The 27,798-nt window shown below is 50.4% G+C and overlaps 1 protein-coding gene across 4 annotated transcripts; it reads right to left on the bottom strand.

The window, feature by feature from the left end:
* Positions 1-820: 820 nt before the first annotated feature.
* Positions 821-27,511, bottom strand: ARAP3 (ArfGAP with RhoGAP domain, ankyrin repeat and PH domain 3). Of its 4 annotated transcripts, none has more exons than XM_054694294.1 (34): positions 26,818-27,511; positions 25,826-25,970; positions 24,502-25,010; positions 24,303-24,364; positions 24,092-24,203; positions 19,988-20,188; positions 19,785-19,854; positions 19,404-19,524; positions 19,130-19,314; positions 18,926-19,032; positions 18,472-18,671; positions 18,286-18,371; positions 17,968-18,150; positions 17,685-17,820; positions 17,015-17,131; positions 16,469-16,616; positions 16,258-16,360; positions 14,047-14,266; positions 13,300-13,363; positions 12,889-13,052; positions 10,638-10,850; positions 10,272-10,377; positions 9,229-9,376; positions 8,883-8,951; positions 8,117-8,191; positions 7,905-8,019; positions 3,682-3,810; positions 3,470-3,603; positions 3,167-3,249; positions 3,035-3,070; positions 2,836-2,899; positions 2,613-2,750; positions 2,385-2,423; positions 821-1,853 (listed from the first exon to the last, which is right to left on the bottom strand). In XM_054694294.1, the coding sequence occupies exons 2-34, from the start codon at positions 25,850-25,852 to the stop codon at positions 1,368-1,370; spliced, it is 4,650 nt and encodes a 1,549-aa protein (XP_054550269.1). In that variant the 5' UTR covers positions 25,853-25,970; positions 26,818-27,511; the 3' UTR covers positions 821-1,367. The 4 variants fall into 4 exon arrangements, with proteins under 4 accessions (XP_054550269.1, XP_054550270.1, XP_037364965.1 ...); XM_054694295.1 differs by lacking the exon at positions 26,818-27,511 and adding an exon at positions 26,613-26,628; XM_037509068.2 differs by lacking the exons at positions 25,826-25,970; positions 26,818-27,511 and adding an exon at positions 26,613-26,651 and having other exon boundaries at positions 24,502-25,042.
* Positions 27,512-27,798: the final 287 nt, after the last annotated feature.

Below are 27,798 nucleotides of genomic sequence, written 5' to 3'. Positions count from 1 at the left end.
AAATAAATAAATCTTTAAAAAATATAAAAGGGGCCTCCCCGATGGCCCAGCGGTGAGCGCTGGGCTGCGAAGCTGCCTGCAGCCTCTGCAGTGCTGGTTTGATCCCCGGCCGCAGGGCGAGGGTCCCACATGGCACGCAGACCTCTCCTGTTTTGCCCGCTGCTCCCCTCAGCAGTGTATTTTGTCGGTCTGCCTGTTCTGCTCCCTGCTCTTGCTCTGGTGAATTCTCTCACCTTCCCGTGCTTCTGACTATACCCAGTGCTATATAAATAAATAAATAAATCTTTTAAAAATATATATATATAAAAACAGCCAAGATCATGAAAAACAAAAAAAGGAACTAAGATATTATTTTCTGCTTTAGAACACCTTGACTGCTCCAGAATAAAATTCAAATGTTTTTGGGCCCTATGAATCTTTCCCCTTAAGCCCTTATTCTTCTCTGCTTCCCAATCTATCTGTCTCAGTCATGCCCCCAACAGGCCCTTTCCTGTGCAGCCTTCATGACTGCTGCTTTCCCTCTGCAGACACTCGCTCTCCCAGCACTCCACATGTGTGGCTTCTTCAAGTTTCATCTTTTCACAAAGGCCTTCCATATCCGCCCAGCCTAAAGGTCACCTCCCACAATCAATCTCAAGCACATCACTATGATGGAGTTTCTTCATAGTACTGAATTTATGTATTTTCTGTTCCACTCTACACTGGAAGCTCCATAAGAGCTGGGACTCCCATTCTTTTGGTTCAGACAATATTCCCAGCATCTGGCCACCAACTAAGTGCTCAGTACATTGTATTTGTTGAACGAATGAATGAATGAATGAATGAATGAATAAAAAGAAGAGCATCTTTTTGGTTCCAAGGTTTATTAACAGTGTCCGGTCCTTTTTAGGTTTCTTTTTGCCCCAGCTCCCAAATCCAATCAACCTCCTCACTCTAGGGCCTCAGTGTAGTCGCTGGATGTAAGAGGTGGGGTACAGTGGACTTGGAAATCATTCAGATTTTTTCCTTCCATATCTTTTTTCTTTTGATGCAGTAAAAAAAATCTTTTAAAACCCAAATCTCTCACAGAACCCCTACACACCAAATATGTAAAGCAGAGGTTGTCCTTGTTGAGGGAAAATATGTAGGGCTTAAAGCTGTGAGAAATAGTTTGACATTCGTTGCTCTCCTTATCTCAGTTACCTCATGGTACAAGCTGAGGCCGAGAGGGACCATAACACAGTATCTGGAGTTCTGTCTTGTGCGCTTTTAGCACCACTTGGATCCTGGGATATTTCCAGCCAGAGCCAAGGAAGTCCCCAGTAGTGTCAGCCATGGTGGGAGCCTGGGTCTCTGGGTTACCAACCCGCTCAGACTGCCAGTCTGAATCATGTGAGGGGCTGACTGGAGGGTGAACTGGAAGTACAGGGTGGTTGGGTGGGGAAGCCAGATGTCTGTGTTGGAAGGCTGTTGGGGCTTGAGGCTTGGGGGCTGGAAGGCTGGGAGGGGCTTCCCAGGCCTGCAGTTGTTTCTCCCTTTCTCAGCATGAGGCTGTTGAGCTCTTGGAGTAGCTGTTCCTCCAGCGTCCCATGTGCCTGGGGACTACTCTTTGAAGGGGGGCCGGGAGGGGGCTCAGGTGGCCTTTCCTCCTGGCCCAGGGTTCTTGCCTTGGAGAGAAAGGATTGATCGAAGGACCTCTGGTTGGCAAAGGGGATTTCTCGTTTGGCTGTTTCCTCCCGCATGGTGGCAGAGGAGGTAGGGGTGTCCTCTGTCAGCTCAGGGAAGGCCCCCACTTCCTCATACACTGGCTCTTCATACACAGGCTCCTCCAATTCCTCTTGTTCCTCCACAGACCCCTGGGATGACTTCATTGGCTGGATGGGGTGACAGGAGGCAGGCATGGAGTTAGAGTTACCAGGTTATTAATCACTAACATTTATTGAGCTCTTTCATTCTTCATTCATTCATTCAGCAAATATGATGTATTTATTAAGCTCTGGACCAGATGCTGAAAAATACTTTGCAAGTATGATACCCAAGTAACCCTTTATGATGGATTCACTGTAGGTAAGTGAAATGAGGTCCACAAGGGTTAGGTGAGTTGTCCAATCACACAGTGAGTAAATGGTAGAATTGGGGCTTGAGCCCAGGTCTGTCTGATTCCAAAATGCATTCACTTAACTACTTTCCTTCTATCTCTCAGATCTTGTGATTACTTCACCCCTTCCTCATCACATCCTACCATCCCTCATTTTGCTCATTCTTTCTGGCCCTAACACTCCCCTCTCCCTCTCCCCACCATAGATGGCCTGCATATATTAGGACAAATATAGAAAGCATCCCTGGCTCAGGCAGCAGAGGAACACAGGGCTGGAGCATGCAGCTGGAGCAGGCACAGTACTCACAAAGAACATGGACAGTGTCCTCCGGTTGTGAAGTCGCCGCTGGGCACAGGTGGGGTGGGGAGAGGGGAGGGAGAGACATAGACACAGTGAGTCCTGTCAACAGGAGACAGGAGTGGGGGGCACAGAGAAAGCAGCACCAGGCTGAAAGGCACACTGCTTCCTCCTACAGAGTGTCAAAGGCGTGGGCAGGGATCAGCAGGGGGTTGGGATAGGCTGGGGGGACCTCACCAGGGTCTGATTTGCAGAGAGGAGAGTGGCCCCACTGTCATCTCCACGGATGGGCAGCAAAGGCATGGTACCAAACTTCTGACGAGCGAGGTCAGAGGAGGACCGACGTCGTAGGACAACTGGCTGCTGGTCATCGTGCTGGAGAGAGGGTGAGGGGTTGGCACAGGTGGGCATGGGAGGTACTGAAGGGGTATAGCTAGGATCTTAGACCTAGAGTCCTCACCTGGGCTTTGAGGATGCTGGTGGTCCAGTCCCACATCTCATCCTCATCAGTGCAGGACAGGTAGCTGGGAGTGTGGTCAGAGGGGTATTAGCAGGAGGGGAAAGGGGTCACAGCTACAGGGATGGATGGTAGAAAGAGCAAGGAGATGGAGGAAAGGGAATAGGAATGGGCCAGAGAAGACAGGCTGGGAGATACTCACAGATGCATCTTCTCCAATATTAACGTGAAGCCCCACCTAGGAGGCAAAGAATAGTGATGGGTGATCAGAAAGGCCAGATGGTCATGTGATGGCAGGAAGGCCCTAGAAGTGTGGGCAGGGAAGAAAACTCACGGTGTCGGAGGCTTTAATTTCTTGCGGATTCCCAGGTAGACCTTGACCCCTTCCAAAGGCCACTCCCGTTCTGGTTTTGAGCTCTGAGACATAAGTGAGTCAGCGAGGTTGAGAGGTGAGAGAAGGATCATCTCAAGATGAGGTCAAGATGTCATGGAAGCATTGGGGTTATGTGGTCATGGGGTCACACAGGTCAAGGGTCAGGGAAACAATAAAACTGAGGAGAGTATGGTTTGCAGAGTGCAGTCGTTAACTCCTCCCACATGACCACCCATTTCCCTCTCCACTACGGCAAGGCCTCACCTTCTTCTCCTTAAGTAGTAGCAGACAACGGCCACGCAGCAGAAAGAACCTTTCCTGGAAACGGTTTCCTAGCAAACGGGGAGGCTCCTCCCGACACCGTAATAGCCCTACCCTTGGGCTCTCACGCGGGATACCTGGGCACAAAAGAGAAGGGCTAGGTGAAGGGTCCTGGGAGCAAGAGCTGGAGCTATGGGCTAAAAAGGGAGGCTCACCTGTGAAGAGGCAGCTGGCTTGGGACAGGGAGACTTTTCTCAAGAGCAAGGAAGCTGAGCCAGGCTCTGGAAGGTGGCACCATTGTAAGGCCTGCTCCAGGACCCTTTCCTTGGGGTGCAGTGGTCGCTCTAAGGGGGAGGGAGAGGTGGGTATTAATCAGAATACCCATCCACAGTCTGGAGCCCCCACCTCATCTCCCAGCAGTCAGTCATCCAGCCACAGACATGCATTTTAGCACCACCTCTATGCCAAGCATGATGCTGGCCCTGGGAATGTACTGGTAAAATAAACCAATTCTAGGTAGATTTTGCATAAATTCTTTGTCTAACATTTCCTTTGCATATCTAAATGGTCGTAAAACAATTTTTCCAAAAAACAAGAAGTAGAATCATGAAAAATAAAAGAAGCACATTAATTAAAAAGGTAATAGAACGTGAAAAGTTAACAACAAAATTTAAAAGACTGGCAAAAAGTGAAAAAATATTTGGATATATTTAAATTTTTTTTATTTTTTCACCATTTTCAAGAAACATACACTCATCAAGAATCACATAAGGGCCTCCCCGGTGGCACAGCGGTTGAGCGCTGGGTTGCGAAGCTGCCCACAGCCTCTGCAGCACTGGTTCAATTCCCGGCTGCTCCCCAGCCACCAGAGGAGGGTCCCACATGGCGCGCAGGCCTCTCCTGCCTCCCGCTGCTCCCCTCAGCAGTGTACTTCGGTCCTTCTGCCTGCTCTGCTCCCTGCTCTGGCTCTGGTGAATTCTCTCACCCTCCCATGCTTCTGACTGTACCCAGTGCTTGTACAAATAAATAAATAAATCTTAAAAAAAAAAAAGAGAACTCCTAAAACAACAACAACAAAAAGAATCACATAACCGTTACTTTTGGGGGGCCTAGGAGGAGCCTGAATCTTATTTTGCCACCAACTTCTAATATTGCATTAGAAACCTGGTAACCATGACATTAAAAGACAAGCTGCCATATCTATATTAGCTAAAGAACTGGTAATGAATGCTCTGGAAGACTGTCATGAATTATAGTCAGTTCTCTCATATTTGCCACAGCTTAGTAAACTTTCGGTTTTAAGGGGTGCAAGAGATGATTGCTCACTGAGGGATTTGTAAACTCATGTTATGATTGCTGAGGGATTTGTAAACTCATGAGGGATTTGTAAACTCATGTTATCATTTTCTGGTATAGTGGGTAGGTAACCTGGCCTTACACTTTTTTTTTTTTTTTTTTTTTTTTGGTGGGACCCTCGCTGGTGGCCGGAGATCGAACTGGCACTGCAGGGGCTGCGGGCAGCCTTGCAACCCAGCACTCAACCGCTGCGCCACCAGGGGAGGCCCACCTTACACTTTAAAAAAAAAAAAATTATTTATTTATGTATACAGGAAGTGGGGTACAGGCCAGAGGTGTGGGGCCGTGAGAGGATTCACCAGAGACAGAGTGGGGAGCTGAACAGGCAGACTGACTGAAATACACTGCTGAGAGGGGAGCAGATGGCGAGTCAAGAGAGGTCTGCTGCACCGTGTGGGTTGCTCCCTGGCTGGCTGGGGAATCAAACTCATGCTGCAGAAACTGCAGAGGCTGCGGACAACTTCATAGGTTGCATCTTAACCCCTGCGCCACCAGGGAGGCCCATGGCCTTACACTCTTATTTCACACTTCCGATAAGTTTTATCACCATATTTTCTATTGTTGATATACATAGCTGTTATCCACTATTTTAAGACTACCATGTTCACTCATCGCTGTGTGAGGGCTAAGATTTATATAATGTGAAAATGGAAACACTGTGCGACTTGAAACCAAATCGTCAAACTCTCTGTCAATCAGGTAGTCGACCTTTTACGGCAAAATTGCCTTACGGCCAATTAGTTTTGCAGCAGAAACCGTTTGCGACAAGAACACGTGACGAAAAACACTTGCGGCGCGGAACTCCCAGCGGATCTGTTGGACACCTCATGAAACGCAAAGCCCGCCGCCTTGTGAGGGAGCTGACAGTAAACAGGTAAGTAAGCAAAATAGTTGTAGACTAATAACTGCTTTGAAAGCAACAGTAAGAAGCTGAGAGAGAGAGAGTAACAGGGCAACTCCTGAGACAGGCGCCGGCAAGGCCTCTCAGAGGGGCATGGAGGATGCGACTCTGGCCTGGAGGACTTGGAAGTGCCAGCCATGCTAAGATTAAGGGAAAAAAGATTCCAGGCATGACAAGATGCAAGAATAGAGGCCCTGAGTTTATGTTTGAGGAATGGAACAAAAGATGTTTGAGGAATGGCACAGCCAATGTGGCTGGAACGAGGAGAAAAGGGAGTGAATTGTGGCGCAGTCTGAGAAATAAGCAAGGGCCAGACCTTCAGGGTCTTGTGGGCCAAAATATGTAATTTAAATTTTAAGTTTAATGGGAAGTTGTTGGGAGGATTTTGTTTTTTTGAAGATTTTATTTATTTTTGTGTAGAAGAACTGGGGTGTAGGCCAGAGGTGCCGGGTAGTGGGGAGGATGAGAGAATTCACCAGGGACACAGTGTGGGGCAGAGCAGGTAAATTTACTGAAATCCACTGCTGAGGGGAGCAGCTGGTGAGACAGGAGAGGTCTGCTGCGCCAAATGTGGGTCAACTCCCTGGCTGGGGATCGAACTCACGCCATAGTGGTGATAGGGCTAATACTTAACCCGTAGGCTACCAGAAAGGCCGTGTTGGGAGGTTTTAATCATGTGAATGGCGTGACCTGATTTATGTTTGAAATGCTTATTTGGCTGCTGGATAGACAGTAGATTGGAGGGAGGCAACTCTTCATTTTCTGAGGTGTACATTTTTGTGGCAAATGTTAGAGAGCAGAAAGATTATGGCGATTTTAGGGTGCTGGTAATAGTAGAGACGGTGAGAACTGATAGATTCAAATAGAGGCAACAGGACAAGTTGCTTAGGTTAGGTAAGAAGAGGAAGGAAAGAGAGCAGCTCTGGAGGACTTCCAAGTTTCTGGCCTTGATATCTGGGTGATGGTGGTGCCACTGACTAAATTAGGAAAAACTAGGAAATGACCTGGGCCTTTTGTTAGTGGAGGGGCTGGGAATTGAGTAATTGAGTTTGGTCTTAGACATTTAAAATTTGAAATTCCTCAGCAGACTGACTGAAATACACTGCTGAGGGGAGCAGCAGGCAAGTCATGAGAGGTCTGATGCGCCATGTGGGTTGCTCCCTGGCTGGCTGGGGATTGAACTTGTGCTGCAGAGGCTGTGGGTTGCTTCATAGTGCGGTGCTTAACCCCTTGCGCCACCAGAGAGAACCACAGCTAGATTTTTACATAAAGAATATGAAAACTCTTTTTTGATTGCTGAATAGTATTTCATTGTGTATGTATACCACATCTTCTTGATCCAGTCATCTATTTCTGGGCACTTTGCAGCAACATGGATGGATGGAGCTAGAAGGAATTATGCTCAGTGAAGTAAGTCAGAAGGAACAAGAAAAATATCGGTTGGTTTCACTTACAGGAAGAATATAGGGCAAACACATAAGACATCAGGGGGAAAATGATAACAATACAAAACACAACAAAACAAAAACAAACAATTATAAACCAGAGACATCCTGCAAGGGAGGAGGAGGGAGAGGGATCAGAGGGAGGGAGGGAGGAGCACAGGGGACTGCGGTGATGGTGCACGGGTGCATTGGTGAAGGGAATTCTATGGGGACTATACCTGGGGTGGGGGGGAAAGCAAAAATTGTTTAAAAATGAACAAAGATGTAAAATATATATAAATAAAAAAACAATATGAAAACTCTAAAAAAATAAAATTTGAAATTCTTTATGAGACATTTAAATAGAGGTATCAAGTAGATATGCAAGTCTGGAGCTCAGAAGAGAGGTCTAAGTCAGAGGTAAACATTGGGGTGCCAGCTTATTAATGACATTTAAAGCCATGAATAGATGAGCTCATACAAGGAGAAATGTAGAAAGTAAAAGGAAAAGGGTCCTGGATTGAGCTCTGAGTCGGGACAAAGGAGAAAGAAAAGCCTTCTTGGAGAACCAAGGGTTTGTGGGATATGTAGAAATTGAGAGAGAAGAGAGTATTTAGAAAGACAGAATGGTCAACTGAGTAGCATGCCCACTCGCATCACGAGGACAGAGTGTCCATCCCTGTATTTGATAACACAGAAGTCATTAATGCCTTTGACTCCCCCTTATGTGCACAGGGACACACACAGGCTTACTCACCAAGCTCCCCATGCTCTCTAATCTCAAAAGTCACCCACAAGTCTGTTCCAGCAGCTGTGCCCCTCATCTCCAATACCTGGTTAGTCAGCTCTTCAGCAGTCAGTGTTGGGGACACCTGAAGTCAAGGCAAGAGCAGTGGATCTGTGCCAATCAGATCATTGTCCCTACTCCCACCATGCTCTCCTGTCCCTTCCTGTCCCCTCAGGACTGACCTTCAGGGTGACACAGTTGTCTGGGAGCTGCCGCTCTATATAAACCTCCATGATAAGGTCTCCAGCCTGGGACAGCTGAGGGGAGGGGTAAGGAAGTCAGGAGGACACAAAGGATGCAAAGAGTCAAGGTCAGTGGATTCCTCACGTTGCCTTATGAATGCTCCCACTAAAGTCTCCTCCCAACCCTCACCCCCAGCATCACTAAGGACCTCAAAAGAGAGAACCCCAGGACTGGTGGGACTGCAGCTTCAAGCTACGTAGATGCTTCCCAGGTGTGTAGCATTGTGCTTGGAAAGACAGTTCTGGACTCATACTTCTGGTGTTTTAACTCTGCTACTCACAATAGTATAACCTTGAATATGTGACCCTTTGACCTCAGCTTCTATATTGGAAAAAAAATGAAACCACACACTTCTTGGAGTTGTGTGATGCTAAAATGAGATTATAGGTACTTGGAATATGACAGGTCCCTAGCTGTTTGCTACTGTACTTAATATTATCCTTACCTCATTGTTTAACCAAACTATTCCTTGGATTTCTGTATGTCTATAGTGCTTCTACCACCATTTTATAATGAAGAATCCTCATGTTGGAAAGAATGGGACAAATCCTAAACTAAACCTCTTTCTTCTAAGTTAGAACTCCCTTTTTTTGTGTTTCCCCTGTGTCCCAGAGAGCTGAGGGCCAGTTTCCAGAAGCAGGTCAGCTTCTGGTCTTGATGTCCCCCTTCTGGCCCACTCAGGAGGCTAAAGTCAGGACACATTACCTGCACATCCTTCCAGGTGGTGATAAGACTGACCTCCAAGTCAATCTGAGCTACCTGGTCAGAGTCGATCTGTGGAAGAGTCAAAAGGAGAGTGTTGGGTGTGGTGGGGTGAGGAGTGGGTGCTGAGACAGGAAGAAAGCAGGAGAGAAGACCAGATGACCTGTTTGAAAGGGTCAGAGGTCAGAAGAGCTAAGAACCAGTGGGGAAAGGATTTTAGGAGCTAGGTTATAGGAAACATGGGTCCTGATGCAGGGGGCCTTCAGAGGATTGGACTGGGTGTTTGTTGGGTGACCAGTGTCCAGAGTCCAGGAAGAGGGATTGTGGATCAGGGGTCAGGAATGCTTACGTCAAAGACACAGATGTAGCCATCGATGAGCTCCTGCAGCACCCGCACCTCGTGCTCCCCCCGCCCGTCTGTCTGGAACACGCTGGGTGCAAATAGCAGGGCCAGGTTCCTTGTGCACATCTGGTTTAGAGCCGCACACTTTTGCACCCTGCAGAGGGGTGTGAAGGTCATGAGGAATGCAGCTTGTGCTCATTCATTCACTTAACGAATACTGTGTGCCAGGCCTGGGCTATGCACTTGGGATATAGCAGTAAGTACGGCATGATACTGGCCTCCAGGAACTCCCAGACTTGGGGAGAGATAGATAAGGGATGGGTGATGATAAATATAGTAGGGAGTCAGAAAACCTTTTATGTAAAGGAACAGATAATAATTTAGGCTTACAGGCCATACAGTATCTGCTATTTTAGGGTTTAAGGAACAACTGAAAATGTAAAAGTGAATGGGTGTGACTTTATACTTTTTGTACAAAATTTTATTGATAAAAACAGGCATGGGCTGGATTGGGCCCACAGGCCACAGTTGGCAGTCCCTGTGATAGAATGTGATCAGTACAACATAGCCAGTGTTCACCTAGAGTCACCTAAAGACTCTTCCTAAACAGTAAAGGGGATCTGCATCTTACTCCTCTTTGTGTCTCCTACATCTAACCCTTTGCCTAGCATAGAATAATAAAATGATGGCTTACCATTTCTGAATGCTTACCACATGCATGCCAGGTTCTACAATAAGAATTTTACAAGGATTATCTCACCTTACTCTAATAGAACCTATAAGTTAGATGCTGTCCATCACCTCATCTTCCTTTTACAGATGAGAAAACTGACTCAGCAAGAGCAAATAACTTGTTCAAAGTCATACGCTAGAATGGTGGGGCCAGATTAAGGCCTAGATTTTTCTGTCTGACCCCAAAATCCATGCTCTGAACCTTTACACTTTAACACCTTCATTTAGTAACTGCACACTGAATGGACTGTAAGCAGGGGCTGCAGGAGGGGCCAGAGGGTGAGTGAGGAGCCTGCAGGGCATCTGGTCATACTCACCGGTAGAGATGCCCAATGAGGGTGGCCAGTGTGCGGCGGTTGACCCGAGGAAGGCAGCTAATTACTTCTTTGTATTTCTCCAAGCGCTGATTCTTCTGGGGCAGCTCTGGAAATACAAAGGGAAAGAGTTAGAAAAGATCAGAGAAGGGAAAGTGCAAGGATTCTAAGAGAAACAAACCCAGGGTAGATGTGTCTCTGCTCCCTTTCCCACTCAGCCCTGGGTGATCCTCCAGTGATCCCCTAGGCAGTGGAGGGAGAGGGGCTTCGCAATCCCACAAGAGCCCCTCGTGGATTCTGGTGGGGTGGATGGAGTTCCTGGTTGGGCCTCAGTTGCCTGTGAGGAGCTCTTAGAGATCTGGGGAGTACCGGCAGCCTCCCTCCAGCGAGGCAGCAACCGTGCAGAGGTCACGGGGTCATCCAGTTCTCGAAAGAAGCGTTTGAGTGTGTCGGTGACATCTTCCACAAAGTGCTCCCCTGGTCGGAGCTTCACTGATCTGGCATCCCGCCGGAACTCTGCCAGGAGTCTCAGACTGCGGGCACGGGCACCTCCTTTCCGATATACGCCCTCTAGCCGGAGCCCTGTGAACAGGCAGCATCTCTGCTCACCACTCCCCAAAGAACCACCACCACCCATCCAGCACTCATCTGTGAGCCCACTATATGCTATGTGACTATTTGGGGTAGGGGGTGGGGCCTCCTCAGGTTTCTGAGTTCTTTAGAAAATCCTTTCTTAACCACACTGTCACTTACAGCAGCCTCATCACTCTATGTCCTCACTACTTTTATATTTAAATAGCACTCCCTAAAATCACGGTATAGCAGTCCCCCTTATCTGTGGTTTTACTTTCTGTGGTTTCAGTTATTCCCAATAAACTGCAATAGGAAAATATTCTATACAACAAGATGTTTTGAGAGAGACCACATTTACATAGCCTTTATTACAGTGTATTTTTATAATTTTATTTTTTATTAGCTGTCACTAATCTCTTCTCTAATATCTACTTTATAAATTAAACTTTATCATAGGTATATATGTACAGGAAAAAAACAGCCTATATATGGTTCAGTACTATCTTCAGTTTTAGACATATCTCCCAAGGATAGGCGGTCGACCCAAGTCAAACCTTCTAGTTTGCACGTTCAGTATTTGTGAAACTGTATGCTTGCTAAAATTCATTTCTAATCCCTAAACCAATACTCGTAGCACTATTGCTGTCACTTATGAACATGAGCAGAGTGGAGAAAAATTTGAGCTGTCTATTATACACATTTCCAGCTAAGGTGTCCTGCTGTAAACAAGTGTCATTTTTGTGGTATATTTAGAGACATGGTTTTGTTTTTTGCATTTTTATGCTTTTTGTTGGTGACAGTGTGAAATGCTGTCTGCTGTTCCTAGGAACAGGGAGGTCATGCTGTGCCTTATGGAGAAAATACATGTTACACAAGCTTTGTACACGCGTGAGTTGTGGTGCCGTCAGCTGTGAGTTGTGTCAACAAATCAACAGTATATATTTAATAAGGTGCCTTTAAACAGAAACACATATATACAAGGTTAGGTATTGCTCGGTTGACGAAAATGTGACCAGAGGTTCCCAGAACCTAGCCCTGTTTTTCCACTGGGGCAGTCACTTGGTGACCATTAAAGTCAGTAATGCAGTGACTTTACAGAAGATAACTGTAGCGAATGGTGAGAATAGCCTGTATTTGCTTTTTTATTACCCACTTCTCCGCCTAGTCTCTGACCTTCATAGACCCTCCCCTGGTCCTAGTGTTCTCACTGTTGACTCCCCAGTGTCTGGCACACGGAGCAGCTCAGTAAATACCTATCAAGTGGAGGGGTGGGTGTAACTACCCTCTCTTTCTCCAGGGCTTTTCCCTGAGCCTCTGACTTAATTCCTCCTTTGAACACAGAGAGCTGAGAAGAGGGTGGGGGGCTAGTGAGTGGGGATGTCACTGCTGGAGAGTATCATTAGCCACTGGCTATCCTTTGTCTATTTGTAGGTTCACCCGCCCCCCTTTACTGCCCTCACAAATTTCTGTGAATTTTCCTTCTCAAGAATCCAGCCTTCTAAAGGGGATTCACCAGAAAGATAGATTCAATTTATATTTGGGCTGGAAATTAAAGTAGAAGCCACAAACTTACAAATTCTGGGAACCACTTGCATAGCAGACCCTTTGTGCCTAGAAGATATCCCACACAGAATAATTCTGCTCCAGCCTTGAAGGCTTTTCTGCACAGCATGGCCCTCCCCTTGTAGCTGTCCCTTCCTTGTTCTCTGCGGCTCTACATCTCCAGTCATCTCAGTGCCTCTCTTCCTCCATGCCCATTCCCCAGTAACAGCTACCTCAGGAAACCACCGGTAAGTCCTGCACTAACACTATACCTGTGCTTTCCTCCTATCACAACTATCCTGGAAGATGAGGACTGTTAGTAGCCCTGTTTTACAGATGAGGGACTGAGGCTCAGAAAGGCAAAGCAGCCTGCCAAGGGTCACACTGCTGGTTGCAGTCAGGCTGCAGGCTCTACAGGCAAAGCTCTTGAGTTCAAATCACCCGCCATGCCAAAGCTGTGTTCCCCATGCCCCCACTGGCTCAGTGTCGGCTAGTTCCCACTCACCATGTTGAGTGACAAAACTGATGCAGGCGTCCACAATGATGGGGATGTCACCCCTGCTCATCTGCTGCTCCTGCAGCCCTGTGCCGCCCCCGCCAGCAGCACCCCCAATGGCTGCGTTCCATGCTGAGAAGTCCAGCCGGCCCTCCCCCTGCAGATACAGGGTCCTGAGACCCGAGAAGCCTGAGTTAGAGCCAACCCCAAAGGGCCCTCCGATTTAGAGGCTCAGGAGCACAAGCACCTGACTTCCAGAGCCACCAGCAGGGGGCAGCAATACCCAACCCAGAGAGGGCCCCTGAACTAGGGAAGCAACTTTGAGGAAGTGGGCAGAAGTCCAGCAGACCAGGGTGGAAGAAGGTATGGGCTGAGCCCTAGAAGGAAGGGCACAGGGTCAAGGATAGGGGCAACACTTACCTTCCTGTCTCTACTAGAACCAAATGTTCCTTCTTGTCTGGGGTGTCAGCAGCAGAGACAACACCTGGGAAGAGAACCACTGAGCATTATCATTAATGTTTTCACCCTAGAGACTAACAGTTATTAAGTATTTAATGGTACGTAAGTGCCAGACTAGGAGCCTTAAAACAATGCTACATTAAATCCCATGAGTTGTATAATACTACCCATTTTACAAGTGACACACTAAAGCTCACAATAAGTCACTTGCCTCAGATTACTTATAAAATAACAGAACTGAGCTTGAACTCAGATCTCTTGTCTTCAAAGCCCTAAAACATCCCACACAGTTCTTCTTTTAGGAGGAAGTGAGAATACTCAGTCCCCTCTCCCAGTCCCCAATCAGCAAGTGACTCCAAATGATGATAATGATAACACGTATAACATACAACATTTGTTGAACACTGATAAGATCCAGTTGACAGGATCTGTGAGAGGTGTTTTACATGCATCGCCTTATTTGAAACTACCACTTTATTATTGTGCCCACTGCAAAGACTAGGAAACAAAAGCACAGAGAAGATAAGTAACTTCCACAGACACAGAGTGAGGAATTGATAGAGGTGGGGGTCTAAATCATGACAGCTTGATTCCAGAACTTGAACTTAAATCTGCCATGGTCTGCTTTTTTCCATAGGGACCCCAAAATAGAAAACAGTTTACTACCCACCATGGCTACTTTTCATCCCTGTCCCCACCCCTGCTCACTGATCTCCTGTAGCCGCCGCAGATGCACCATGTCCTCGGGGGCTGGGGGGCCAGGGCCCGGCGCTGGACACAGGAAGAGGTGGTCACCACGAAGAAGGCCGAACCCTGACAGCCAAAGGCCAGAGGCCAGGGCTGTGTGGGAAGGGGACCGCAGCCACAGGCGGCCCAGCCGCAGCAGCCCAGGGCCCAACAGCTGGTGACAGCTCAGCGGAGAGAACCACTGCGGAGGCAGGAGGACATTAAGGAGAGAGAATAGGGAGTGAGACAAGAGGTGGGAGAGAGAAATAGTGAAAGGCAATAAGGAAAGACAAAGCAAGAGAGAGAGCAGAATGAAAACGGGTGGGGAGAGAGCAGAGGAATTATTCAAGGCAGAGGTGAGAGATGGATGGGAAAAAACAGGGAAGAATTCAATTCAATTTGGTTTGTTCTAGCCAACAGAGAAAACCCCTGTGTGGCAGCCTCGGCCCTTAGTTAAAAATGCAGTCGTCTTCAACTATATCTTCAAGCCGCGATACTCTGGGAAATTCCACCACCCCAGGGTCTGGGGAGAGCCTTCATGGAGAAAGGAGTATTCAAGGGGGACCTCAAACAATGCTTCTCACATAATTTTTCCAGTCTGTCACCAACCAACACTTTGATAAAAATCAAAAACAGCGACCTCTCTGGTGGCCTAGGGGTTAAGTCTCAGCGCTATCACTACCGTGACCTGAGTTCAATTCCCGGCCAGGGATCGAACCCACATATGGCATAGCAGACCTCTCCTGTCTCGCCCGCTGCTCCCCTCAGCAGTGTATTTCAGTAGATCTGTTCTCCCACTCTGGTGAATCCTCTTACCCCCCACATCTCTGACTTATACCCCAGTTCTTCTACACCAAGAATTACTGGAAAAGTGAAATGAAACACAGACAGACATACTAAATATCAGCCCCCGATTTCTATAATTAGATTCCACACATAAGATCACTCTGTCAAGCTGCTATGAAAGATTCTAAATGCTGATTCTCAAGTTCTGTACTTATCCCATCAGGGCTCATAACAAACAGTCCCCAGAGCCAGTGTACTGTCATTGTCTGCAGCTCCTCAGACAGCATCAACTTAAAGGATGGGCTGCATTTTTAGAAAGTGTAGGCAATAGTAAGAGGGGACTTGGGCCAAACTGGGAGGGCTATACAGAGCCCTCAAAGAATATGGAGACAATTTCTTGGTGTGAAGAGTTATGGGAGAACCAGAAGAGTGGAGTCAGAGGCACAGCAGCTGGGCATTTCCTACAGAGGACTGTCAGATGCTCCAGAAAGACCTGGTAAGGCCAGAATATAGCCCTTGAACTTGGCAACTAGAAGTCACTGGCCATTCACAGCACAGTAGCTCAAGAGTCAGGCATAGGAGGGCAGCCGCAAGGGGTTAAGGAGGAACTGTTGTTGGCTGCCCGCTGCACAGCTTTCTAAGAAGCTGTCAGCAGGGTGCCAGGGTGAGGAGTTGAAGGGGGAGCAGGTTGAGGGAAAAGCTGCTGCAGGATGGGAGGACTGTCATCATTATCACCATTACAATTTCAACACCCACAGATGAAAGGCTTGCTGTGTGCAAGGCAGGGTGGGGCTCACTTGTCACTTCAACCTCAGACCTGTGGGGTGGGTCTTTTTACACCCACTCTATCCGTGTTGAAAAGTTCACAAGGCTGAGAGTTTGGAGGACTCAAACCCCAGGATGTCTGACTCGAAGGCCTAAACTTTGAATTCCAGGAAGAGGGTGCAGCATGGAGACTGGCTTGCTGGGGATGGAGAAGTGAGGACATATGAAAGCAGCTTTGCCTCTGCACCTGGAGAATGTGGGAGAGCTAGGGAAGAGGGGGTATTAGTGATAACTCCTCTATCGGAAGAGGCCAGAACAGAGAGGTTTGAGCCTTGAGTTTTGACAGACACCTCAATTTAGTCCCATGCTTTGCTTCCTCCTAGCTTTGTGACCTTGGCCAAGTGACTTCATAATCTCTGGACTCAGTTTCTTTATGTGTAAAATATGAATAACCCTGTCCTCTCAGGGTTGTTGTGAGAAGTAAATGAGACATTAATTGGGCAATGCTTAGCACAGAGCCTGGCACAGGATAAGTGCTCGGTCGACCTTTGTTGTTCGTGGGAGGTTTCGGGGACAGGCTGGAGGCAGGTGGAGACTGGGAAAGCATAAGCTATTGTCGGGGGAGGGTCTTGGCTATCTCACCTTGCCCACGGCGCTGGTCCAGGCCTCCAGACTGTCAGCTCCATCTGTGCCAAAATGCTGAATCCTCCCCCCCGTGAGAATAAGCTCAAAGGAAAAGGGGAACCTTGAGAGAAGGTGAAGTCAGGGAAGAGAAAGGGAGTCAATAAGGGGATGGCAGTCTTGGGGTCAGGAAGGGAAAGGGGGAGCTCAGTGAGTCTGAGGGGGCTGTTACCTGTCAAGGTCACCAGGGTCAGTGGGTGGAGGGCTCACACCCAAACATACAACATCCTGGGGTTGGATGAGACTGAGGGGCTCAGGGCTGCTTTCTGACACAAACATTTCCAGAGCTGCACCCAGCACGCACCATAGTCGGGGGGGAGCTGAGGGGAGACTGACAGTCAGCAGGCAGATCTCTACCCCCACTGTCAGAAACCCCTTACCAGATATTCTATGCCAAGTCCTCTGCCTATATACGATCTGACAGAATCCTTACACCAGCCCTGTGAGGCGGATTCCATCCTGCTCTGCAGATGGGGAAACTGAGACTAAGAGTTTGAATAATTTGTCCAAGTCACGTGGATAGGAAGTAGCAGAGCCAGGATTTGAGCCCAATAGTCTGACTTCAAAGCATAGGCCCTCACTTTCACTCAGTCCTGCAGCCTAGCGGGGTACCTCTTGCCCCCTGTCCCACTTTCCCACCCCAACTGTCTCACCATGTCCCTCTGCAATATACTCTGGCCCACCCCAGTTCTTGCCTCCATCTCCTCCCATTTCTTACCATCCCGGCCCCTGCGAGGGGGCGGGGGTCCAGCTTTGTTGCTGATGGGACCACAGTAGAGAAAACTGCTATAAATGGCAGGTACCACCACCTCATTGTACACGCCAGGGGAGGGGTCTGTAAGGGGAAGAAGAGGTCAGTCCAGGCCAGTGCAATGAGATGGCCTAACCCTCTTGCAGGGAGGGATCACCCAAGGAAGACAGTGGGACCCAACTCCACTGGCAGCATGACCAGTAGAACCCGGGGAGCTGGACCCATCACTCCCTAGGTTAGAAAAGAGGGTGACAGGGGATAAAAAAGTATCTAACCCAGACCTTGCCCACTGACTCTCCCCACCAGCCTGCCAGCCAGTCAGTGAGCTCTGGCCCCTGTGTCGTGGACCCTTTGACCACTGGAGACCAGCCTCTTTGAGATGATCATTTCTGTGAGCAGACTGCCCCCACAGTGATGAGACCTGGCCTGTGGGTTAACCCTGTCGGGGGTAGACCAGTTCCAACATCTACATCTACCCCATACAATAGGCACTTGGGTCATTATATGATATCAGAAAATGTGCTCTGGAGGACCTAGAGGGTTGGGAAACTGCCCAGGTTGGGCTGTTCTGATGCGCTGGGTGAGGGCTGAGAATTCTTGCTGGGTGTGGAAGAGAGGAGGCACTTGTGGTCGTTACCTGGGGGCAGGAGACCAGGGCAGGTACCATCGAAGGTTGAGGGGGACCAGGGCTCCTCACCCTCAGAGGCCTCAACATGCAGGATCTGGGTCATGTTCTTTAGCAGGTTGGGACCAGCTACAGCTGCACACAGTGCCTGCAAGGAGGGGAAAGGACCTCTGTCACCCCCAAGGCCCAACCTGAGAGCCCTCGATCACCATAAACAACCCCCAGCCCCCAGTTTAGGCATTTCAACTCAGAGACTGCTTTCCTCTCCCCATCTGGCCCAACCTGTCCCTCCTACCTGGAGAAGCTGGCTGTGATCTGGGTACTGAGGGTGGGGCTTCCGGAAGAGACCCAGGCGGTACTTCCGGGAGATGAACTCTCCCCGGGGACCAGGGGCTGTATCTGGATGCAGTCCCTCCCCTGGAGGTAATGCCCCTGCCCAGAATCGATTGGCACGCTCATTTCCCAAAACAATGAACAACTGCAGGATGACAAAGGGCATGTGACAAGAACTCAAGTCCCCAGACATTCCAATTCTGACCCAAGCTGGGCCCCAAGTCATTTTTATATCTCTTCCATCCCCACCCCCCAATCTCCCTCTTAGACTTCTCCTCACCTGCACTATCTCATTAGTCCAGACACTTGTGTCCAGTTTCAGGCTCTGTACCTTGGAGATCCCAGAACCCAGGGCCCGGTGCTGACCTGTCAGGGTATGAAGAGGGTGTGGCGTGGGTACACCTGAGCCCTCCTGCCCCAGCCTCCCTCCCTCACCCTATTTCAGCTCAAGGTGCCAGGCCCTTACCTGCACACTGCTTGCAGATGACAACTCCCAGGTTGACAGCAGCCCAGTCCGGCCGAGAGACCCCACAGTCTGCACAGTGCCGATTTGCCCGATTGGACCAGATCTTCTCAGCCACCTCGTAGTCAGACAGGGTCTCGGTTACTGCTTCCTGCAGAGCGGCCGCCCAGCTCTGCCGAGCCCCCCCAGACTCGGCTGTGAAGCTGAGGGGTGGACAGCCAGTCTGTGGGCATGGACACCCCCCAACCTGTCCCATCCCACTGGCCTTTCCCACAAGAGTTGCCGCCAGCCACATCTGGACCAGTCCAGGTTCTCCTAACATCCTTGACCCTGCACACTGAATTCCCATTAGTGTATACCCATTGACATGCTACTGAGGAGGCCTCCAGTCCCCTGTACTCTGTGCCTCCCTCGAAAGTCTCTTCCCCAGCCTTGCTCCTGCCAGTCTGGGCCCCACCTGAAGCAGCGATGGGGCGTGAGTAGGTCGAAACTGCGACTCTTGGTCTCCCGGACACTGCAGCCTTGCAGTTCAATGAAGCATATTCCAATGCCCAGAGAGAAGGCCTGGGGGGTAAGGGAGGAGGGAGGTTGGGGGACAGGCACAGTGAGGTGCCAGAACAGGCTAGGCCAGACTCCTTGGCCCCGGCCTGATATTCTTCACCTGCTCACTCTTGTACAGTGCCAGCTCTCCAGGGCTCAAGGCAGCAAACACCTTGGCCTTGTGTCCACGCAGCTCTAGCACGCCTGTGCGGAGGGGTCGCGGTGGCTGGGGGGCCCGGGGGTGTCCCAGGAGGCGCTGCTCCTTCAGGCAAGACTGCAGTGTGGAGCACCACATGTCCCGCTGAGCTGGTGGGGGACAGGGATACAGGTGAGGGGGTTGTGTGCTTACACGGCCCCCCTGCTCCCATATTAACCCAGTAGACATTGGCACTCACCCTCGCTCTCTGTGCGGAACACAAACACCCTCTGGCTGGTGATGACCTGAAACTTGTTGTCCTTGCTGCTGCGGGTCATCTCCATGGCAGTCAGAGGGATCACACCCTTGGGGAAGGGATCCTGGAAAGACAGCCCAGTGACCACGGGGACAGAAACTCAACCATGCACACTGACCTCAGGAGCTGGCACCAGCTTTCAGTGAGATCTGCACTCGGTCCACAGGTAGTGGGGTACAGGGGCTAACACAGGTACTTTGTGCTCACACCAGTCATGTGGTCACCCCTCCCCCCCACCGTGGGCATTCCTCCTTCCAATTCTGAGCCTCTCTCAGCCCTCCTTTCCCCTCCGCAGTCCCCATGAAGCATCTCCTAGACTCTCACCTTGTCACTGCCAAAGTACATCAGACTCCTTCCGTTGAATTGCACAAAACGCCTCTGGAACACGTAGTTTCTGAGGAAGGGCAGGGGGGCAAGATCATTGAGCAGTGGGGGATGCTTAGGGTCTGGGAGCACTTCGGACCTGACCCCCACCACCACCTCCCAGCCTCCCTCCCCACCCTCTGTTTCCCTTCCCAGCAGCCTACCCCTGAGGGGAGAGCTTGTCTAGCCAGCCACTGAGCAGCGGTGTGGGGCGGTCGGCTGTGGAGGAGAAGCTGGCATAGGGTGAGATGAGGTCATCACTGGTCTCTGCGTCCAGGGTGGGCAGTGAGAGAGTGGAGTCCCCAGGCAGCTCAAGGCTGGCATAGCCAGCATCCTCCCGTGCCTCCAGATCTTGCCTGCTAAGCCTTGTGGGAGGCAAGACAGAGGGGGACACACACATTAGACCCAGATCCCTGGTCAGCCCACCTCTAGCAACTAGTAGAATGCCCGGCAGGTACTGGATCTGCTTTTCAAGCAGGGAAATAGGGCGGTTGGGAACCCAGAGAATTAGCATGGAGCTTCTTCCCTGAGCATACTTCAACATTTTATTGGGAAAATGTCCATCTCCCTCCTTTCCCATGCATATTGATGGCAGAGTTGGGGAAGGATTGTATAGATGGTTCCCTGCCACGGCTGCCTATATCTAATCAATAAGTTCTTTCCTCCAAAATGTTCTTGTCTTTCTCTCCCTGGACCAAGTTCCCATCTATTCTTAACCAGGGTGATATGAATTGCCTAACTGGTTGGTTGTTTCCACTCTTGCCCTCCCTCCCACAAACCATTTGAAAATGTAAATGAAATCACTTCATTCCCCTGTGTGAAATCCTGCAAGAACTTTCCATTTGCACTTAGGATAAATCCAGATTCCTTATCATGAGCTGCAAGGTCTTGTACAGTGAGACCCAAGGTTGTTCCCCTGACCTCACCCTTGTTCACTACAGTCCAGCCACAGGCTAGTGTTTCTTTGCTTCACATATGCTCGTCTCTCTGCCCAGAACTTGCCTCCTTGGGTTGCTTTTTCTCATCCCTCAGGTCTTTCTTATTCCTAGCAAAAGCCTTCTAGTATTCTCTATCACTTTTCAGCAGTTCTTTTTTTTTTTTTTTAATTTATTTATTTTTTTTAGAGAGGCATGTTTTCTTTCTTTATTTGTTTGTTTGTTTGTTTTGTTTATACATGCACTGGGTACAGTCAGAAGCGCGGGAGGGTGAGAGAATTCACCAGAGCCAGAGCGGGGAGCAGAACAGGCAGAAGGACCAAAGTACACTGCTGAGGGGAGCAGCGGGCGGCAGGAGAGGTAGCAGCCGGGGATCGAACCGGCGCCGCAGAGGCCGCGGGCAGCTTTGCAACCCAGCGCTCAACCTCTGCGCCACCGGGGAGGCCCACTTTTCAGCAGTTCTTAAACAGCAGCACAGAATGACTTGGGAAACTTAAAAATATACAGAACCCTTACCACTTTCAACCTGAACCTCTGGGAGTGGGGCCCAGGCATGAAAAGTTCCCTATGCTATGTGCAGCTCAGGTTGAGAACTACTGCTCTACCCTACTTCACTGAGAAATAGAAGCAACAGGATGAGAGCCCCCACAGATTCCCAGTGCCTCATCTACCCAATTCACACACACCTGGCCTTCTTCCTGTTACTAGATTCACACTCCTGTCTAAAGCCTCCTCTGTGATTTGATTCTATTCCTCTCACTTACACGAGGCCATCGCTGCAGACATTCTCTTTCTTGACCTTACGTCAGCTAATCTGTCTTTTCTAACAGATCATTCCCATTCACCTACAAACATGTCACATTCCACCTTTCAAAAAAAAAAATCCTCACTTTTACTATCAACAACAGCTCCTACTCTTTGCTCTTCTTTGCAGAAAAAGCCCCCCAAAACATCATCAGTCTCCTCTCCTTCCATTCTCTTAAGCCCACTCTGATTAAGCTTTCTCCCCATTACCTGCCAAGGATCCCAGTGACCCTGTGCTGCCAGATCTGGAGGTCAGTTTGCTTGCCTGGGCCACTCAGCAACACTCAACATAAACTGACCTTGACCTCCTCCTTCGACATTTTCTTCACTGGGCTCCAAATACATCACTTTCTCCAGACTTCCCTTCTACTCCACTAAAGATTTCTTTTCCATCTGTTTTGCTGATTCTTCCCCTTCTCCAAACCTCTTCATAGAAGAGTGAGCCAGGACGCTGATCTCAGTCCCCTTCGCTATTGACACTCGCATTCGGTTACATGCAACCATGTAAACGCTGCATACTCCCAGATTCAGATCTCCAGTTCACACCTCTCCCCTGCCATCCAGGCTTGTATGTCTAATGGCCAATTTGTCTTCTCCTCTTGGGTATATAAATACACTTCAAATGCAAAGTGTCCGAAACTGAACTCTGATCCATCCCTCTTGCTTAACGCGCAATCTTCTGCACCCCAGGCTATGGCAAATCCAGCTGCTTTGAGCTGTTCAGAACAGCATCCAACAGAAGTCAGAGCGAAAGACACATGTCATTTAAAACTTTCTAGTAGCTACATCAGTTGTAGTCATCCTTTTTTTGAACTAAGTCTTTGAAATCTGCTAGTGGTTCTAAGTTCTAATGCATCTCAGTTCTGACTAGCCACATGCCATGTGTTCCACAGTCACAGGTGATCGTGGCCACCACACTAGGCAGGAGACTCAAACTGAAACCCCTGAAGTCATCTTGACTGCTGTTTTCTCTCACACCCCAGTGTACTAGTATTGTTTGCCTTCAAAATATAAGCAAAACGCAACCACTCCTCACCATCTGCATTATCCTCTTGCTAGTGAGATCTCTCAGCAAGATTACTGTAGCAACCTCCTAACTGGTCTCTCTGCTTCTGCTTTTGCCCTCCACAGATCATCCAACACAGCAACCAGAGGGATTCTTAAATGTTAAGTCAGAATCCTTCCAATGACTTCCCATTTCACTCAGAGTAAAAGTGAAAGTCCCTAAGAGGTTCTACCCCATCTGGTCCCTCTAGCCTCTGACCTTATGTCCTCCCACTCCTCCACCCTGACCCACTCAGCCCCAGCTCATGCAGCTCCTGGACAACCCCATCCCCAGCACATGGCCTGGAGAAGCCTCTATTCTGACACTCCCCCCGGGAGGGACACTCTTCCCCCAAATACCAATGGCTCAAGTGATGGATGATCATGGCTAACTCTTTCAGACCCATTAGGTTTTTGTTCAAATGTCATATCTTTTTTTTTTTTTAAAGATTTATTTATTTATGATTATAAGAACTGGGGTACAGGCCAGAGACGCAGGAGGTGAGAGGATTCACCAGAGACAGAGTGGGGAACAGAACAGGCAGATAGACCGAAGTACACTGCTGAGGGGAGCAGCGGGGGAGACAGGAGAGGTCTGCTGCGCCATGTGGGTAGCTCTCCAGCTGGGGCTCAAACTCGCTGCAGAGCCTGCAGACAGCTTCACAGCGTTGCACTCAATCCCCTGCGCTACTAGGGAGGCCCCAGATGTCATTTCTTATTGCTCTGGCAACACTTCATGAAAAACTGCAGTCCACTCCTCCCATTACTTCATTCCAGCCCTCTTTCCCTGCCCTATTTTTTTCCCATGACATTTAACACCTTTTTAACATATTTTTTTATTTATTTATTGTTAATTGACTATCTCCCCATAAGACCAGGATTTTCTGATTGATTCAGTCTAAGTATCTACAACAACATTCAGCATGCGACAGCAGCTCAAAAAAGATTTGTTAAGTGAAGGACAAAAAGCATGTCTCCCAATTTTAAATTACATATCCATTAGCTTGTCTATTTGCTCTATTTCTTTTTTTTTTTTTAAAGATCTATTCATTTATTTATTTATACAAGCACTGGGTACAGTCAGAACGTAGGAGGGCGAGAGAATTCACCAGAGCCAGAGCAGGGAGCAGAACAGACAGACTGAAGTACCCTGCTGAGGGGAGCAGCGGGAGGCAGGAGAGGTCTGGGTGCCATGTGGGACCCTTGGGGATCGAACCGGCGCTTCAGAGGCTGCGGGCAGCCTCGCAACCCAGCGCTCAACCGCTGCGCCACCGGGGAGGCCCTATTTGCTCTATTTCTTGAATGTTCCCTAAGTCACAAGTTGCTTAGGATTGGAGTGGGTCTGTTATATTCATCCTTCATCTTGAGTGCATGCTGCAGGACAGTGGACACTCAGTGCATATTTGATGAGTAACTGGATACAACAGTTCAGCTGCTCCTCAGGCTTTCCTTCTTCCTGCCATCACCACCCTATTGAGTACTCACCTGTGATCGGCCCTGTCCTGACAGATACCTCTGCCCTCTCTTCTGTCGGGGGCCCCTGGAACCCCCACAGGCTGGACACCATAGTACAGGCACCCAGGGTCCATGATGTGCACTGCCAGGACGTAGAATGGAGAAGAAAATATCAGATGGGAAAGTGTGAGATGTTGAAGTGGACCAACTCTTTTCCTCCAACCCATGATAATCCACCTACCTGTGCCTGTTGTGGGCCTGAGGGCAGGGGTGGGGGCAGCTGTCTGGGAAGTGTCCGAAGCCCTGAGGGGAAAGGTCTATTGGTCATTAAGAGAGAAAGGAGAAAGGACTGTTCTCAACCTATTGCTCCTCTCTACCCACTCCCCAGCTTTAGATCCCCTCCCCCAGCATGGGAACCCCAAAGTGTCAACATCACTCACTTTTCCTGAGCTGCCTGTGCCCCGCCTCTTAAATCCAGGCCGAAGTAGATGGCATTGGGCATCATCTCCATGGTATTCAAGGCTGATGGCTGTTCGGAGGAGGAGGTGGGGAGAGGCGGGTACCTCGGGCTGGACTCTGAGCTCCTGGATACATCTGGTCTCCAGAGAGCTGGGCTCAACCCAGGTCTCTGGGTGGTGGCAGGGCCACTGAGCCCACCAAACACTGTCCTGGGCTTGGGGACAGGCTTGGAGGACTGGGGTTCAGGGACTGGGCTGGGAGATGGCTCCATGGCACTATCCGATTGGGGATCCTGGGAGGCCTCTGCAGCACTGCACTGCAGCAGGCGCAGAATGCGTTTCCGGTGCCCTGTGGCGCTGATGCCCAGCTGCCTCAGTTCCTCGTGGCCCAGGCCCCGGGCTGCACCCGCCGTAGCCAAGCCATGCTGCCGGAAGATGTCTGCATACTGCTCCAGGTGCACGGTGGCCAGCCACACAGCGATGTCCAGGTCCTGAGGGGCAGCCATGGGCGCTCAGGCCATTGCTGGGGGGAGGGGCAGGGTGAAGGGAGGGCTCAGGCTGAGATTCCCCCTCCCAGTCCCAAAGTCTGAGGCCTGGACTAGGGATACCAGACTCCAGTCTTCCTCTAAAGAAAAATGCCAGAGGCTTGCATCTAGCAGCCTAGCCATCCCAAAACATGAGAAAGGACTTTCTCACTCTAGGAGAATCTGTTCATTTTCAGATGAGAAAACTGAAGTCCAGAGAGGAAAAGAGATTTGCCTCAGGCTTATAGCAAGTCTTTGTAGAGTTGGCCCCAAGCTTCAGCTCACCCTTGGTCTAGGTAAAAGTTGTGCCTCTGCATTACTGCACACCCAACTAAATACACTGGGGACAAGATGACAAGAGTCCCACTGGGCCAGGGTGGAGTGCAATGCCGAGGAGGGGCCCATGATGTGTTCTGATCCCTCTGTAGCATAAGGTGGGGACAGGGGCAGCTGTGGCCTAAGGAAGAGGAAGTGCAAATCCATTTCCAGAGTTTGCAGAGTTGAGGCACAGGCTCGGCCATCCTAATCCTGGCCATTCCCAGTTCCTCCTCCCCTTCCACCTATTGTCTCTGTTCAGACTTCCTTCCTGTCCTTCCAGCCCCTGCCGCCCCCACATCCTGCCTGCCTTGGTCAGGCTGCACAGAGAGTCCTAACTAGTTCCAGCATGTGGGGTCCTGGCCCTGGGCAGAGGTCGCTTGGGAGCAGGGATGGGGTCGAGAGCTGGGCAGGCAGATGAGGGGCCAGAGGCCGAGGCTACTCCAGGGGCTTCACTCCCTACCCACCTGCAGTATGTTCACATGTGTGTACATGCATGTGAATGCGAAGCGTGTAGGCACTCAGCTCCATGAAATGACATCTCTCCACCTCTGCTTTCTCCAAGCCTTTTCCCGGTACATGCTGCTGGGCTCAGATCTCTGAGGCTCTGTCCTATTTATGCCAATTTGACCCTAATGGTCCTCTATTCCCCGGACAGTCTCTGATTTTTGTCTCCCCTGAGTTTTACCTCTGCCTTCTCCCAGTCTGTACCTCTAAATCTATCTTTGTCCCTCTCTTTGTTTTGTTCTCAGTCATTAAGCCTGCCTTTTGCCTCAGTCTCCAAATTTAACTAGATCTTTAGTTGTGTCTGTGTTCTAGCCACCTCTGACTAGGTATCTCTCTCTCTGCCTGTAGGGCCCTCTCCGCTTCTCTCTTAGGGGTCCTGACTATGACTCCCTCTCCGCCTCAGCATCAGTTCTGGTTTCTTTCCGCTAGCTCCGGGGTGCTGAGCCTGCGGCCCTGACTCAGAGCCCAGTAGCCCGCTGACTCAGGCGCGGCCCGAGGGCACGGGACTGCGGGCCTGGAGGTGCGCTGGGCAAGAGCTGGGGTGGGCCGGGCAGCCCCGGGCAGTGCGGGCGAGGGAGGGCGCGAGGAGGGTGGGGGCAAAGGCCGGTCACCCGAGGGAGGGGCGGGTGGAGGCGGGGAGGGGAGGGCCACCTGCGGGGGGGGTGCCTGGTGTCCCACGAAAGGCTTCGAGGAGATGATGGGGAGGAGTCTGGGAAGCAGGGGTGCGGGGAGCGCGGGGGTCCTCACCTCACTATGCTGCCGTCCGCTCCCGGTACCGCCGCGCCGTCCGAGGCTCCGGGTCCGGGCGCCGGCCCCGCCCCCCGCTCGGCCCTCCCCCGACGGCCGGCCCCGCCCCGCCCCGCCCCGCCCCGCCCGGCCAGTTCCCTCGGCGGGCCCCCGGCTGCTGGTTGTGCAAGGGCCGGCCCGGCCTTCTATAGGTCTGGGTCCTTACCCAACCGCCGGGCTTATCTTGCGCTGTACCTCTCCGCCCTTTCGTGGAGGGTGGGTTGGGGGCAGCGAGAAAGAAGCGGGAAACGGGCTGGAGGCTGAGACATCCTTAGGGAGAGGAGCAAAGAGTCGAGACTAGAGCAGAGATGGGGACAGGAGTCAGAGCCGCGAGTGGAAAAGCGGAGCTTTGCAGAGGACAGCTTAGCATCCCCTCCTCTGCTCCCTCCCTGACCCGCCTAAGGGGAGGGAAAGGACTGGAGTTCTAAACTCCCAGGGCACTTCTCCCGTGCCCAGCAGGGTACCAGGCTCCTGACACCCAGTTTGATGGGGTGGAGGGAGAGTTGGTAGCCGGAAATCATGAATAGACACAACCTTCCAAGCTGGGGAGCCCCTCCTGATGCAGTGATCTGACCTAGGGGAATTGGTAAAAGAGGCCCGCAGGGGAGTCGCCAAGTGGCTTTACCTCCTCACGGGCGGGACCTGGGTTTTATCCCTAGTAGGAAGTTCAGCTGGGCTACATCCCCAACAGGGAAAACCATGCTTTGGGAAAGCAGGGTTTGAGGAGCCTTTTTGAAGATAAAGCTGGTGCTCAGGGAGCACAGTGACCATTAAGTAGCCTCTCCATCCTTGGGAGAAACCCCCTCTCCTCATCCTTACGCGGGACTTTTTTTGCTGGGGGGTGGGTGGGTTGGGGAAACCAAGGGAGTGCCTGAGGAAAGGTGGTTCTTTTCCCCTCCCCCGTGACCTGCAGGGGAGCCCCAGCACTTCCCTCTTAGAGCTGGGCTGGGGCTTAGCTGTGTGTGTGTGTGTGTGTGTGTGTGTGTGTGTGTGTGTGTGTGTGTGTGTGTGTGTGTGTGTGTGTGTGTGTGTGTGTGTGTGTGTAGCGCTGGCGCTGGGGGCCTCGCTGACCAGCTATGTTTTCCTGTTTGTATGAGAGGAAGTTGGCTGTGAGTCAGCAGACACAGGAACTGTCAGTAGCTGGGGG

Source organism: Talpa occidentalis, unplaced genomic scaffold (assembly GCF_014898055.3).
Source record: "Talpa occidentalis isolate TD23 unplaced genomic scaffold, MPIMG_talOcc4v2.1 talOcc4.13, whole genome shotgun sequence".
NCBI lineage: Eukaryota > Metazoa > Chordata > Mammalia > Eulipotyphla > Talpidae > Talpa > Talpa occidentalis.
This window is presented reverse-complemented; position numbering and strand designations above follow the sequence as displayed.

Coding starts and splice junctions, on each gene's coding strand:
- ARAP3 (XM_054694294.1), bottom strand. CDS start 25,852: ATGTACACACATGTGAACATACTGCAG. Junction 14,267..16,257: donor GGACCAGCGCCGTGGGCAAG/GTGAGATAGCCA, acceptor CTGCCTCCGCAG/TGGTTCTCTCCGCTGAGCTG. Junction 10,851..12,888: donor CAGTTTTGTCACTCAACATG/GTGAGTGGGAAC, acceptor GCCTGTTCACAG/GGCTCCGGCTAGAGGGCGTA.